The 16,744-nt window shown below is 37.5% G+C and overlaps 1 protein-coding gene across 2 annotated transcripts in view; it reads right to left on the bottom strand.

The window, feature by feature from the left end:
* The window catches only part of LOC106878674 (uncharacterized), a 133,683-nt gene that overhangs the window by 88,938 nt on the left and 28,001 nt on the right, over positions 1-16,744 (bottom strand). For both annotated transcript variants that reach the window (XM_014927959.3, XM_089352360.1), the window contains exon 2: positions 11,747-15,139. In XM_014927959.3, the coding sequence (XP_014783445.3) occupies positions 11,747-15,083 (3,337 nt within the window). In that variant the 5' untranslated portion in view covers positions 15,084-15,139. The remainder of the gene's footprint in view (positions 1-11,746; positions 15,140-16,744) is intronic.

Genomic DNA, 16,744 nt, shown 5'->3' with positions numbered 1-16,744 from the left:
GGAGCGAATGTCGCTAGTAACTACAGGATTTCCTACTTCCTCTCAATGATCATACGCCCCATAATCCAGATGTCACCTGATGTCTGTGACAGCACGGAAGATCTCCTCAGCAGGATCAACGACTGCAACAGCACTTGCAACCTGACAGGGTGTATAGTGGGTAGCATGGATGTGGTATCACTATACCCATCTATCGACGTGGATTTTGCAGTGGAAAAGTGCGTGGAGATGATCAACGAGAGCGAAGTAGAGTTCCAAAAAGTCAACACAGAAGAACTGGGCCTCCTACTTAGATTGACATATGACGATGTATATCTAGATAGATACGACCTTAGAGATTTCTGCCCTAGTAGACGTCTAAGAGGTAGACCACCCACAATTACCTCTATGGCTAGGAAGACCCCTATAGAGAGATGGAGTGGATGGACTAGAGCCATACGGACCCCCACTAACATCCACCAAGTAAAGAAAATGATCGCACATGCACTAGGAGCGAGTATAAAGGTCACCCTAAAAGGCCACACCTTTAAATTTAACAACAAATTATACGCCCAGGACGAGGGGGCAGCCATCGGTGTTAGTATCGCCGGTGATGTGGCCAATCTCTTCATGGTATGGTGGGACAGAAGGCTTAAGGAACGCCTGACACAGAACTCCATACTCGTGAATGTGTACTCTCGATATGTCGATGATATCAACTTAGTGGTAAAGACACCCCCACAAGAGAGTACCCCTGAAATAGAAATAGAAACTAAGACTATGGAGAGCATCCAGCAAATAGCTAACTCCATCCACCAGAGTATTAAAGTTACGATAGACTACCCTACTAAACACCCTAACCATAGATTACCTGTATTAGATACTGAACTCTGGCTAGAAACTAAGAACAATAAAACCAGAATCCTCCATTCACACTATACAAAACCTATGGCCTCCAAATACCTGATCCACCAGAACTCGGCTATTGCGGACAATGCCAAATTCAACATATTGATGGCAGACCTCGTCAGAGTAATGCGAAATGTCTCCTGCATGTGCGACCCTACAGAATTAAAGAGACATATACAACATTTCGTCCACCGCATGCAGTTCTCAGGTTACAGCCATAAAGAAAGGATCAGGGTATACAAAGGAGCTATGAAGAAGTTTGAAACAATCAAACGCAACGATAGGAATGGGATTTGCCCACTCTATAGGAGCAAATCATGGAACACCATAGAAAGGACTAAGAAGAAAATAGGGAAGGCAAGCTCATGGTACGATAGCCACAAGTACCAGAGCGTCATGTTCATCGACACCACCCCTAGAGGCGAACTGGCGTACCGCTTTAGAAGGGCCCTAGACAAACTTAAGCTAAGAATTAAGGTTGTTGAAAGGCCAGGCAACCCTATTAAATCCCTTATCAGTAGAACATACCCTTTCAGTAGAACCCCCTGCACTGATAGGAACTGTATCGTATGTAGATTTAGCCCACAAACGAACTGCAAAACCAGAAATGTAGTCTATAGTATAAGATGTACAGAGGGACGATGCAGAAATAAGACAATGACATATGTAGGCGAAACAGCAAGGAGCATAGGGGAGCGGGCAAACGAACATTGGAGGGAACTTAAGGAAGGGAAGAACTCATCAGTTCTGTACCAGCACGCTGAGCAAGAACATAGAGGCTCAATCAACAACATAGAAATTAAAATCTTATCTACACATAGCAGTGATGCAGCACTTAGACAAATTACTGAAGCTACACACATAATAGAAGAGAAACCTAGCCTGAATAGGAAACTAGAATGGAACACTAATACACACCACTAACAAACCACAAACCACAGCATGTGAGAACATGTTACCCATAAACCAATAATAATATGAAAAAAGTATAATACAATACATAGATAAACAAATGGAATTAAATACTACATACGTTAACAAAATTTAATCAAACACAAAAAAAAAACACACACACATGAACAAATAAATAAATAAAAACAAATACAAACGAACACGTATTAACAGAGTATATAGGTGATACAGACACTCCCCATACACACATGCACTTACAAAAGACACAGACACATTGAAGGACACGCATGCGTAGACACATACAATAGGAATACAAAATACAAAATGGCTGATAGTTAGCAAGGTAAGACACACATAAGAAGGAAGGAAACAAAGGACCACTGATGAGGTCACAGAAGTGTGACGAAAGAACTCTGGCCGAAATAAGATTAAGATTAATGTAATATAAAGCTGAAGCAAATTAACACCAAATATACAGTGCGTGTGTTTTTATTGGCTAAACTGGCAATATGACCATCCCCAAGTACAACAACATATATATATATATATATATATATATATATATATATATATATATATATATATATAATTATGTGTATTTCTTCTATCTTAATGAATAAAAATTCTTCTGATAGAATAAATGGGTTAATAGAAACCAATGTAGCAAAGAACACAAAATAACTGTGGTTAGCTCCTGTTTTTAAGCTCCTTGAAATTTTGGGTATTTGAGTATATTTAAGAATTTAAGGATTGGAGAAAATGCATGTTATAATTGCATACTTTATTCCTACATATGTTTCAAAGGATTACAACCTGTGTGATCCATAGGGATCTTTGATATTAAAATTGTAACCTTCTCATCAGGGAAAGCATGCTTTCCCTGATGAGAAGGTTACAATTTTAATATCAAAGATCCCTATGGATCACACAGGTTGTAATCCTTTGAAACATATGTAGGAATAAAGTATGCAATTATAACATGCGTTTTCTCCAATCCTTAAATTCTTATATATATATATATATATATATATATATATATATATATATATATTGACCGAGACCTTTGGAAATGTGCTGTGCGTGAGAAGACCCGGCAAGCCAAGTAAGATCGTTGCCAGTGCCCCTGGACTGGTTCTTGTGCGGGTGGCACATGAGATGCACCATTTTCAGCGTGGCCGTTGCCAGTACCGCCTGACTGGCTCCCGTAGGATTTTCGAGCGAGATCGTTGCCAGTGCCCCTGGACTGGCTTGTGCGGGTGGCACATAAAAGACACCATTTCGAGCATGGCCGTTTTCGTGCGGGTGACACGTAAAAGCACCCACTACACTCTCTGAGTGGTTGGCATTAGGAAGGGCATCCAGCTGTAGAAACTCTGCCAAATTAGACTGGAGCCTGGTGTTGCCATCCGGTTTCACCAGTCCTCAGTCAAATCGTCCAACCCATGCTAGCATGGAAAGCGGACGTTAAACGATGATGATGATGATGATATATGTATATACATACATACGCATGTACACCCTTGTGCTCAACTTATATGTATGTATCTAAATTTTGTACGACTCTTACTCTATCTTTTATTCCCCCTCTCATTTTTCCTTTTTCTCGCTCCCCCTCTCTCACATTTCTTGGCCCTCTTTTTCTTTAACTCCCACTATTTCCCACTCATTTATCTCCCCTGTACCTTTCTCTTTGTCATTGATTTTTTTTTTTTTCTAATCCTTCAATCCCTACCCATCTCTCCTCCTTCCACGTGACCAGTGTCTGGCCAGCCATGATCTGCTAACTGCCAACACCTCTTGTGTCCATCTCCCATGTTCCTGCCTTTAGGCTTTCACTTCATACACACCAGCTCAATTTGATTCGTTCTCAGTTGAAAGATGCCTGTTGTTATTTCTTGTTGTTTGTATTCATAATTGTGTACCATGTTCTCCGGTTTATTTTTTGTTTGTTTGGTTTTTTTTGTCTTTGTTGCTGTACACATTCGCTAGCTTTCTTACAAAGGGGTTTAATGCTCTTAGTTTAGGCTTTTTGGGGGGCAATCAGATCGAACCATCTCAAGCGTAACTGCCCGAAATAGTCATGACTTCTGGGACTTGACTGATTAAGAAAGCCAAGAATGACCTGTCTCTTTTTTGCCTGTCCTTCTAATTGTTGTTTCTCTTGTCTGCCTTTGTATCGTCTATCTGTCCAAATGTTTTAAGGCCCTCTATTGCATTTTTGTTTCATTTATATATATATATATTATATATATATATATATCGTCATGAAGACTGTTATTAGTTACAAGAGAAATCTGAGAAAATAATACAAATATTAAACCATTCAAAATTTATTTGTAAATCAGTTCAATTCTTCAGTACGTTTTGGGAAATTCATCAACAAATCACAAAATACGTAACAATTGAGATTTCATTCAAAGATCCATATCCTCATCAAACATAACAGCAACAAATAATGTTTTTTTTTTTTGTTTTTTTATCATTGCCTTAATTTCAACTTCAATAGTAGCAGCAATACAACTAATGATCTCATTTTAAATATTGATTTTGAAGGGTGTAGGTATACAACACATGCACTGCATGCCATACTATTTACTTACCTTTTCAAGTAAGAAGCATGTAGAGAAAAAAACAAAAGGGAGACAGGCAGAGGTAAACAAATGAGGGAAGGCAGAGACAAGAAGATTTTTTTCTGCTTAATTTCAGTTATTGTTAGGAAAAATGAGTAGTGTTCTTTTTGAGAAGGGAGGTGGAAAAGAGAGATAAAAGTAGACTGGGAGGTCACAGAGGAAAAAGCAGAAAAAAGCATACTTTTTACTGCTTGCTTTTGAGCCAGCTGACATGCTGTCAACATATTCTGGTTTAAGTACCCCATATAACAACTCATAACTGTTATTTTTCAGAATTTTCAAAAAACTTTTGCAAATTTATGTTCTACACACAGGATTATGCAAAAAAAATGTCTTTTTTATGTGTGTGGTTTAAGGGTGATTTAACTGTTGATTTTAGCACATAGCACGACCACCTGATACCATCCTTGTGTAAGGCAGGATTTATGACAGACAAACTGTAGACAGGAACTTCGCCGCAGGCTAGCTAGGGAGCTGGTCTGCAGCAAAGTAGACTTCCAGTCAAGTGGGCTTCAAAGAGGTAGAAATAACTGGCGGCTGTCACTCTGATGTACTTAAAAGAATAAATCTGTCACTAACACATTCTTGTCTCCATGAGTTTATTTGTATATAGCTTAACAAAGCTATAACTGGTGACCCCGGTGTGATAGAACAACAGCTCTTGCTATCGAAATAAACATAGCAAGCAATCACAAAACAACACTGAAGCTACCACAATTCTGGCCTAAGAGGGCTCAGCTATGTTCGCACAGGCAGAAACCCAAATTAACATACACAAAATAACTGCAGACCTAACAAAATATTCATATGTTGTAGCGGCACTGTATGAAGATACGGCAACGAGGATGCTGGACATTTTAACCCAATCCCCAGCAACACACAAATACACATTAAAAGACAGACTGGTGAATACATTCCGGTGCAGTGAACAAGAAGCAGCAGCCAAGATACTGGAGGAGGAATTAGGTAATTCTAAGCCTTCGAAGTTGATGGACAAGATGTTGGCATTAGGGAAATATTCCTCCACAAGTTACCACTCCAGGTCCAAGCTCTCATAACTCAGACCGAGATCAAGGACCTGCAGCAGTTAGTGAAAGCAGCCGACAAGCATTTTTTATCCAGTGATGTTATGGTAAACACCACAGGGTTGGACCCAAGACATGGTAGAGTTAAGCAAGACAACCTGTGCTTCTACCATACAAAGTTCAGGAAAAAGACTACAAAGAGCAAACAACCATGTAGCTTCAGGACCCCTTCCCCATTGGCTCAGGGAAACTCCAAGGCTGGCTGCCATTGAATGCCCTGGTGGCCGGCAGATGCAATCAACTGCTCCTCTATGTCTGTGATCGGAGCTCCAGATGTAGGTTCCTAATTGACACAGGAGCAGAAGTCAGTGTGATCTCAACGTTGGCAAGGGACCTCCATTATGGAAAGTGAGGTCGACCTTTAACAGCTGCAACAGGTTTACAATCAAGGTGTACAGTCATCACATCCTTTCTTTCAACATTGGCTCGCAAAAATACACATAGGCATTCACCATCACTGATGTCCATCAGCCCATTATCAGAGGAGACTTTCTTGCAAGCACACTTGCTACTGGTTGATTTGCAGGGTAGACGACTCATCAACAGCAACACATACACTTCTGTGTCTCTGGCAACATCTGCACCCCCCCCCCCCCGCATAGCAACCGTCTCTCAGACCAAGAATGAATTCTCAAACCTCCTTGTGAGTCACCCCAATCTCACTACCTCGACATTCTCCATCCCTGCAATACACCACAGTGACACACTACATCCCCACCACCAGTCCCTCCCAGTGCACAGCTGCGCACATCATCTATCACCAGACAAACTTGCTATCGCAAAGGCCGAGTTTGACAATATGGAGGTGTTGGGCATAGTTCGCCAATCAAACAGTCCCTGGTTGTCATCCCTGCATGTGTCCCCCAAACCCAATGGAGGTTATCAACCCCACAGAGATTACCACCGTCTCAATGCAGATACAACATCTGACTGCACCCCATTCTACACATACAGGATCTCTCAGCCCAACTTGCTGGGTGCTCGGTCTTCCTGAAGGTCAACCTCATCTGAGGTTACCATCAAATACCAGGACAAGATGATGATGATGTACTGAGAACCACCATGATCACTCCTTTTGGTCTGTATGAATTCCTATGTACACTCTTTCACCTGAAAAACACAGCACAATCCTTCCACTTGATGAACACAGTATGCAGAGGTCTTGATTTTGTCTTTGCATACTTAGATGATATCCTTATCACAAGTCAAAATGCAGAGCTACACAAGAAGCACCTAATGACTCTTTTTGATAGACTGGAACAGTATGGCTTAGTAATCAACCCTGCCAAGTATGTTTTTGGTGTTACAGAAATTGACTTCTTGGGACATCGAATCACAGATGCAGATGCTACACCCCTGCTGGAAAAAGTGAAAAGCTATCATGTCTTTCCACACCCCACCACAAGCAAGGCTCTACACAAGGGCATGGTAAACTTTTACCATTTTTTTCATCCCTTTTGCAGCAAGAGTGATGAAACTCCTATACAAGGCACTGTCAAAAGATGGTTAAAAAAACAGGTGAAGTGGGATGGTGCAATGATCTCAGCCTTCAAATCCACAAAACAGGCCCTGGCTAAAGCAATCATGCTGTCCCATCTCCATTTGTCAGCATGGACTGCACTTACAGTTGACGACCCAGACACAGCCTTTGGGGGTATTTTAGAACAACACATCAACAGTCAGTGGTGACCACTCGCCTTCTTCAGTCAACAACTATGACCCCCCTGAACAGAAATACAGTGCTTTTGACAGGGAACTACTGGCTGTCCATCTAGGTGTCTGCCACTTTCGCTATTTCCTTGAAGGCTGCAAGGTTACAGTGTTCACAGACCACAAACCACTCACTTTTGCTATGAGCAAGCTCTCAGAGCTTTGGTCTGCATGCCAGCAATGACAGCTACCAACCATTTCTGACTATACTACAGACGCCCAAGATATAGCTGGAAAAGACAACCCAGTCACCGATGCACTCTCTTGTGCTCCGACCTGTTCTCACACCTACCTAGCTCCAATAACAGAAGGCCTGGATTACGTGACTATGGCTACAGCCCAACAGACAGATGATGAGATCAGGTCCTACCGCACTGCCATCATGTTACTTTCCTTGCAGAATGTGCACATTGGCTCCAACGGCACAACCCTACTGTCTGAAGCCACAACCAATTGTCCCATCATCCTGGCACAGGAAAGTTTTCGATGTCATTCACAGACTGTCCCACCCAGGTACTACAACCACACAGCACCTGCTGTCAAGCAGATTTATTTGGCATGGTATGGCCAAGCAAATTTGAGAGTAGACCAAAACCTGCATCCCGTCAACAAGCCAAGGTTCATCAGCACACCAAAGCACCGCTTGGCAACTATGAACCACGCCTGTTTCAGCCACATCAATATCGACCTTGTCAGCACCCTTGTCAACCATCACAAGGTTGCTTATACCTAATGACCTTGGTAGACCGCTACACTCATTGACCTTGGTAGACCGCTATACCCATTGGCCTGCAGCACAGAAACACAAGAAGTCAGCTGAGCTTTCATTGCAAACTGAGTCACCCATTTTGGTGTCCCAGATAGCATCTCATCTGAGTGGGGTCTACAATTCACATCAAAGCTGTGGAAGACATGTGACCGTTTTGGAATCACAATGAACTGCACAACAGCCTACCATCCACAAGCCAACGGAATGGAGAGATTTCACTGCCACTTGAAGGAATCCCTGACAACCAGATTTAACAGGCCCAACTGCATGGTGATGCTGGGAATCCACACCACCCCAAAAGAAAATCTCAGCAGCTGAAACGGGCCTGTGGTGGTTCATAGTTGCCAAGGGGTGCTTTGGTGTGCTGATGAACTTTGGCTTGTTGACAGGGGATGCAGGTCCTGGTCCACTCTCCAATTAAAACGTCTTCCTGGTTCCAATGACAGTCAACAGTTCTAGCGGGAGGGGAGCTATGTAGGGCAGGGTTTATGACAGACAAACTTCAGACAGGAACTTTGCTGCAGGCTAGCTAGGGATCTGGTCTGCAGTGAAGTAGACTTTCAGTCGAGTTGGCCTTAAAGAGGTGGCTGTCACCCTGATGTACTTATGGGAATAGATCTTTCACTAATACATTCTCATCTCTGTGAGTTTATTTGTGTATAGCTTAACAAAGCTACACTCATTTCTTTATCATTCTGTTATGTGTCTATTTTTTTCTCCCCATAAACTCATTTAATGGAATAATGATGCACTCAAGAACGGTCTGTATTTCAAACTCTGAATTCAAAAAAACATTCGAAAAAGAGTGGAACTTTTAAGATTTATGGGGTTAAAAAAAATTTTTTCTTCCTTAATCATATGAATTCCCATGCGTAGAACACAAATTCACAAAAATTTTCTGAAAATTTGAAAAAATAAAAAAGTTATGAGGAGTTATATGGGGTGCTTAAACCAGAATTCCTTGTTTTCTTCTGAAGCGCTGATTTTTTAATGCCCTGTAAGGCAGAGATCAAAAGCTTGCCTAATGAAAGGATTTAATACTTTCTTCATAGTTGGACAGATTTATATGAGAAATAATATTTAGTTAATTTGCATGTTTGTTTTATTGCTGATTCTAGTATATTTTGTACAATTTTTTGGTACTGGAGAGTATATATTTTATCCTTTATCTTTTACTTGTTTCAGTCACTAGACTATGGCCATCTGTCTGTCTGTCTGTCTGTCCGTCATCTATCCATCCATCCATCCATCCATCGAGCTTCTTTCAGTTTCCATCTACCAAATCCACTCACAAGGCTTTGGTCGGCTCAAGGTGTCACACAGTGGGACTAAACCTGGAACCATGTGGTTGTGAAGCAAACTTCTTACCATGCAGCCACAATTGTTCTGCTGCCCACGTCTGTCATTTTGTCAGCATCAGAACACACGAACAACTACTGGCTACTGTAATACAATTTGATTACAGCTTTGCTACAGTACTAAAATCTCAGAACCATCTGAGATTTTTGCTACAAAAACTGTTGATTGGCAGTGAATTCAGATAACTATCAATCACTGGAAAGCAGCATCAATTCAGCTCCGTAACAGATCAGTAGAGAAAAAGCATAACATTGGGTCATCCCATAAATAATGCAGTTTTTTCAATTACATGCACTAAAAGTCGGAGGAGAACAGGATAAACTAGCTGCATCAGCTTACTATAAAAGCAGGTAGTAATTTTACCTTGTACTTATTCTTAGTGCAAATTTTGAAGAGTGCATTTCAATTTTAACAGTCATTTTTTCAAAGCTATAATGGAAGTGACAAAGGAGCATATTCAGCATATTTTGCTCTATGAGTTCAATAAACGCAACAATGCAATGGAAAGTGTGAGGCATATTAATGCAGTATATGGGGATTGGACAATAAGAGTAAGCCAGTGTCAATGGTTGTTCCAGAAATTCCGAGCCAGAAACTACAGCCTAGAAGATGAGTCTCATCCTGGAAGATTTGTAGAGCTTGATGAGGACATCCTACAAACCCTGATGGAACAAAATTCCATTGTAACTGTTGAGGAACTAACAGAGAAGCTTGGATTTGGTCATTCAACCATTCATTAACACCTGTGTGCCATTGGAAAACGACCATATTTGGTTTCAAGACAAAAGGTGTTCTTCCATCAGGATAATGCTCAGCCACATACAGCAAGTATGACATTCCAAAGGCCGGAGCAGTTTGAATGGGAAACAATGCTCCACCCACCATATTTGCCAGATATTGCCCCATCTGATTATCATTTATTCCGCAGTCCTCAAAATCATTCGGATGGAAAAAATATGAATTCTGTAGATGAAGTCAGAACAGTACTGGAAGAGTATTTTTCATCATAAATTTTAGATTAAAAAGGAACCTTGTTTATCTTATAATTTTGAAAAATAAAAGAAGTATAAAAAACTGTGTTATTTATGGGATGACCCAATATATAGAGGTAGAAAAAATGTCATCAATATGTCCCTTGAACCAACAAAGCAACCAAGTTACGCAATTGCTTGTATTGTTTACCCAGGAAAAGGGGTTTTCTGTTCCCAGGGTCCCCTTCTTCATTATGTGAAAAATTTTAAGAGTCTAAAACTATCTCTGGAACATAAGTAATGTATGTTCCCAATTTGGAGAAAATCGGTTGTGAACTTCAAAAGTTCTGTGGGTTTACACACACACACACACACACACACACACACACACACACACACACACACACATACACACACGTCCTCAGTTTTATATACATAGATATATATATACACATACACACATATCAATTATAATATTCATAATTTTACAGAATCATAAATAATAATTTCTTCCCTGAAAATAATCATTTTTTCAAGGTTGTCCCTTTTTTAAACATTGTTAATCGTGAACAATATCTGAATACCCCCAGTGTTTGAGGTTCTGTGCTGCTACATTATCTTTAAACCACAGTTCTTTTAGATTCTATTAGAAACCTTAACAGACTGATTCACAGACTTCCCTATAGAGGAAGAACAATGGTTTCTGTTCACATCTAACACCTACAAACCAATAAAAGGAGACCTGCTAAAAATGTGCCAATATGGTAGTATCTATAGAGACACTCACTGTGCTAGAAACAGCAGCAAAAGTGAAAAGGGGAAGAGATTAACAAAAGTAGTTATAAGGAAAGGAAACAAAGCTCTGCATGAAAGTGCCTCAGATGGTGGGGAGGTTCAGAACAAGTTAATACAATTAAAAAATGGAAATTCAACAAACTTGGTGGGTTAGCAACATATGTTTTAATTGGGTCTTAAAGATTAGATATGTTAGGAACTCCAAGCTGGCCACCAAATAGTAAATCTTTGAGGAAACAAAATAAACAGAAAGAAAATCGCAATAAAATTAAACAAGATGTACCATCTCCTGTATTACATATCTGCCAAGGTCCCTGCAGTGCCATGCTCCATGTCACTGATATTAAGTTTAGTATTTGACATGTTGACATTCGGGCCCAAGGAAATAAACCAAACTTCATGTTTTGCTTTCTTTATACAGCAATGCTTCAACAGATTCTACAATGAGAATCATATCGTCACCATCACTGTCATTATCATCATCAGCAACAGCAGATTCTACCATATTTCTGACTATAAATAAGACATTAACATATATATATATATAGGAAGAATGTGAAAGACACAGAACAGTAAAGTATTTTGTGTGACCAAGTAAAAATAGAAATATCACTAAAATTGGCTTACTTGTAACAATCCAAAAATGTTGAAAATAAAGGCTGTTGTTGAGCTGCATGTTTCGAGAAAACATTTCCAATACAGATGAAGTAGAAGCATAAAATTCAGCTTTTTGCATGGAACTACTTTCTGTAGCAGTCAAAAGATTTGAAATTCGCTTTGTTTCAGAGTTATTATTCAATGACTCTTGTTTTGTTGAAGTATTGATATTAATTGATGCTAAAGTATAATTTGATATCAACAAAGTTGCCATTTGTTTGGATGAAAGTGTTAAATTATTTGAAGCGAATACACTAGAATTAGATATATTTGAGGAAGATTTGGGGTTTGAATTATCTTCACTAATAAAACTTGATGATACAAGCATAGATGTCTGAGATGAATACAGATAGCTAAATTCTGGAATTAAATGGTTAGATTCTTTATCTTCACTAATAAAACTTGACAACACAAACAGTGGTGTCTGAGATGAATATAGATAAACAGATTCTGATGATGAATATATAGATTCCAGTTGATAGTCAATGTCAGAATGTAAGGTTGATACCAAACTATTATGCATGGTAAAATTGGTGACAGCAACATTTATCACTGAAGAATCATAAACAGGATTCACTGAATTACTGGAGTAGGATGATGCCAATATGGAAGTATTTCCATTTTCTGTGGAACTAATGAAATTTGAACTTTGTGAAGAAGTAGATGTTGGAGAATATTTGAAATTTGATTCTATGGTATTTTCAATAACTGAAGTTGTAATCAATGGCAATTCTTGTGTAAACTGATCAATCATAGAAGATATTTCAATTATTTCAGGAGAATATAGTGAAAATTTTGGTTTATCAAACTGAATGGAATTAGGCAGAAAAGGATTTGAATAAATTACTTCGGGAGTTAATGATGTACTAATTAAGTACTTCAATGATGTTAGAGGTAATAAAGACGTAGAGAAATAAGTATTTTCAGGTATTTCTAAAGTTGAAAAACTTGAATATGAATCAATTAATTCTGGAATATGGCTGGAAATAACAGGATTGGAATAACTCTGAGTTTTATCAAATGAATCTTTTGGTGCTGTAATAATTTCCAATTTTGAGTGTAAGCTATCATAAATATAACTATCATGCCCCTCACTGAAGACATTTGATTTGGTAAGAGATGGTTGGAAATTTTCAGGAGAGGTTTGAAATATTTGTTCAGAATCTGAGTAAAAGATCATATTAGGTGAAGAAAATTTGTTCATAAGATCAAAATTAACTGGACCTTGAAAACTTGATGGCATTTGAATCTGTGAAGAAGTTAAAGATAGTTCAGATAAATCAGTAATAGGAATGTATGTGTGAGTAGATGGTTGTAAAAGTTCCATGCTGTGAGAAGGTTGAGTATGAAATGAAAGACCTGAATTTAGTAAATGAAATAATTCTTCTGAAGATGAAGTAAAGGAAGTGTCTGTATTAGTTCTTCCTAAAGACACAAATAATGGGAAAATATTTTGTAAGGTCCTCAACAAAAAGTCCTCAACATTAACTAAACTCACAGTCTCAGATGGTTCCAATATTTCTGTATTTGATAAGTATGGAGATTCTTTTGTATCAGACTCTGTATACAAATTCTCCAAGAAATGTTGTAACATGCTCTGGGTAGGATTTACAACATCTGTTGTTTGATGTCTCAAAGATGGAACTAAATTATCACTATTAGAGCCAAAAAGATTAGCTTCAGATGATTTCATTATCACTGGCTCAAGTTTTGATTTCCAAAATTCATTAAATATATCCCAAGTTTCAGACTTTAATGATGGTAGTAATGATTGATTATCATTAAAATGAGACATTGGTATGATAAATTGATACAAATTATTGTGAAAAGATTTCTGAAAATTGAAAGAGTTACTTAACCATTTTGTTTGTTGTTGAGGTATTTCCGAAATGGTAGCAGCAGTTGCCATATATAAAAGCTCTTTACTATCAAAACGTATTTGAGATTCATCAAAATAAGCTGAGATCAACTGAGATATGGTTAGTTTGACAAATTTTGGCTGATGTAATGAATTAGATTCCAATGAATAATCCGAATTGGTAATAGGTCTTCTAAAAGTGGAAGAAGCTGGATCATTTACTGAGGCAAAAGTCTTTCCTGATAGAGAGAACTTCAAATCAGAAAATGATCTCTCATTTGTGGTAAAATGTTTAAATGGGCTTGAATAACTCTGGGATATTGCACTTTGAAAAGATCCCAAGAAATGGTCACTGTATAAGAATATTTGATTTTTATTGATTGGATACAGACTTTCTATTTCATCTATTTGAGAAATTTGTGATTGTGAAGGATGAAGAACAAATAGTTTAGTTTGATCATATTGATATGGTAACATACTTTCTGTCTTAGAATTAGCCCATAGCATTTGTTGGGTAGAATAAATTATTAGAGCTCCATGTAGATTCTCTGTCTCAGTAGGGACAAACTTTTTGGTTATAAGATCTTTCAATGTAGATAAAGAATTAATATTCTTCTGAATAAAATATTGTTTTGCATTAAGATTAAAATCTGATCGAGTTTGCATCTCTGAGAGAAGTTTACTTTTAGTTTGAAAAATAGGGGATATATAAGGCTGTGATGATTTCACAGTAAATGATGATGAAAATAATTGTGATTCTGACATCATTTCATCAAATGGAGAGTCTGAATTAATTTGAGTGTGTGGCTGTTGTTTAAAATTATGTGCATAACTAGTATTTATATTCAATAGTCTACTGTTAATATTTAAAGAATTGACTCCAGTAAAACTGGTATAAATCTGTGAATCAAATTTACTTTGGTTGATGTTCTGCTCCTTCATTAATGGTTTCATTTTGACAACAGGAAAGTTTTCCAATGCCATAGAATCATTTAAATTTTCTAGTGCTAAAATAGATTTCAATATTTGGCTAGTTGAATTTAGTAACAAAGAATTAGATATAGAAAAAAAGTTATCAAGTGGTTGGAAATATGGACTAAGAATATCTGAAATGGAGCTGTCACCTTCAGATACAAATTCGGATTGTGATATTTCAATGGAATGCAAATTATTAGGGTCTTCAATATTGGCAGTAAGACTGTTAAACATAGAAATTGAAAGACAAGCTTCAACTAAAGATGATGCCAAAGAAACTGAGGGGCCATTAGTTTGTAAATTATTTGAGGAAAGTAAAATAGATGAACTAGACTGGAAATAAGAAGAACTAGAAGGACTAAGAAGAACTTCAAGTTGATATTGCTGAGGGAATGATTTGGCTTGAGTTTGTGTAAAACTAGAAAACAAATTCACTGAAGTTTCGACTGATGAAGCATCATCTTTGAAATGCATCAATATACCAGATGTTCTGTCATCTTTTGACTTGTCAAATATTGTAAATAGAGAACCTGAAACGAAAGAAAAATAATATATTTACTTACAAATATATTTTTATGTAAATAACAGGTCGGATAGTGAGAAATATACTATATCTTTATTTACAATGTAAGTTATAACAAATCGTAAGTTATAACAAATATTATTGTTTCTTAATTAAAAGCTATAATGATAATCTCGTTACTTATAACTTAATTATAAGTATTTATCACTAAGCATAACTCTTAGTTTAGGCTGCGTAAATGTTATGATGTATACATACCAAAATGCTGAACGTGCGTTCATACGTACATGTATGTTGAGGATATAGATTATATTTTTTTGACTGTTACACATAAAAAAATACAGTTTCATTAATATACAGAAATAAATTCAACAAGTTGAAAGAAACGAGAAGTAAAAGGAATTAAATTTCTACATCAGTTTATTATGTACATTTTTGGCATTCATAGAACAGTTAGAAATAAAGTTATTTCGTCGTAGAGAATTACAACTTAAATTTTATACTAACTAATCTTTCATTCTAGTTATAAGAGTTCATAACAATTCAATATTGTCGGATTTGAGTATTGAACATGGTATAAATATTAGCCGATACTCAAGAGGGTGAGTGTCATGGATTTGAGTCACAACCCAACGATCACTTGAGTGAGTGTCGTGGATTTGAGTGGCATCCAACGATCACTTGAGTGAGTGTCATGGATTTGAGTGTCAATCCAATGATCACTGGAGAGTTTCCCAAAAATCAGGGTTTTTATAACTGCTCATACACAAATCCTAAAACCATACCTCGTGAAAGACTTCTTCAATGAAGTTCAGAATTCATATATGGGCAGTAATTTTTAACCAATGAGAAATCAATAATTTCTCATGTTCGGGCAAACGAACCTACATTCTCTCTCCGCCTCTTATGAGTTTGCTACAATATCACTGTAAAGATATAATATATTTCTTACTATAATATCATTTAGTAATTTGTACAAAAATATACAGCAAACTACCCAATAGTAATGCATACACAGATATACAGTAAACCCTTAATTTGATTTGTTCTATAGATTTTTCATAATTATATTTTTGCCCTTTCAAATCCATTTTGCATTTACAATAAACAAATCCCTATCAAGTTTCACAGTTGTAATAGTTTGGATTATTCAATGTCAACAACATTAGTGAGAGTCAGCGTTCTGTCATCTCTGATTTCATTAACCTTTATATTAATGCCGTTATCTTCATGGCACACCACAGACATGGAAGAAAATGACAGCCTCTACATGTCATCTTGCTTAAAATTACAACTTAATCTCCCTCAAATCACACTCTACCATTTTGAAAAAGGAAGAACATATTGAATGGATTGTAAATAAGTAAGTGGGATGGTCACAGCTGGACTGCCTTAAATCATAGATCAACTCAATCAAGAATGACTGAGAGCTAAACAACAGCACTCACTTTGTCCTACGAAATTATTCATCAGGAATCACTTTATTTTCCCTTTAATGGCATTGTTCTGTTCTTGTTTAACACTAGGCCAACCCCTAAGTAAGCATATTTATGGTACTCATGAAGTCAGTGAAACAATTAGGTATAATCTATTCCAGTTAATTCCATACCTC

The sequence above is a fragment of the Octopus bimaculoides genome, chromosome 5 (genome assembly GCF_046866305.1).
Source record: "Octopus bimaculoides isolate indiv1 chromosome 5, ASM4686630v1, whole genome shotgun sequence".
NCBI classification, from domain to species: domain Eukaryota; kingdom Metazoa; phylum Mollusca; class Cephalopoda; order Octopoda; family Octopodidae; genus Octopus; species Octopus bimaculoides.
Note: the sequence above shows the minus strand (reverse complement) of the source record. Positions and strands in the feature narration are given on the sequence as shown.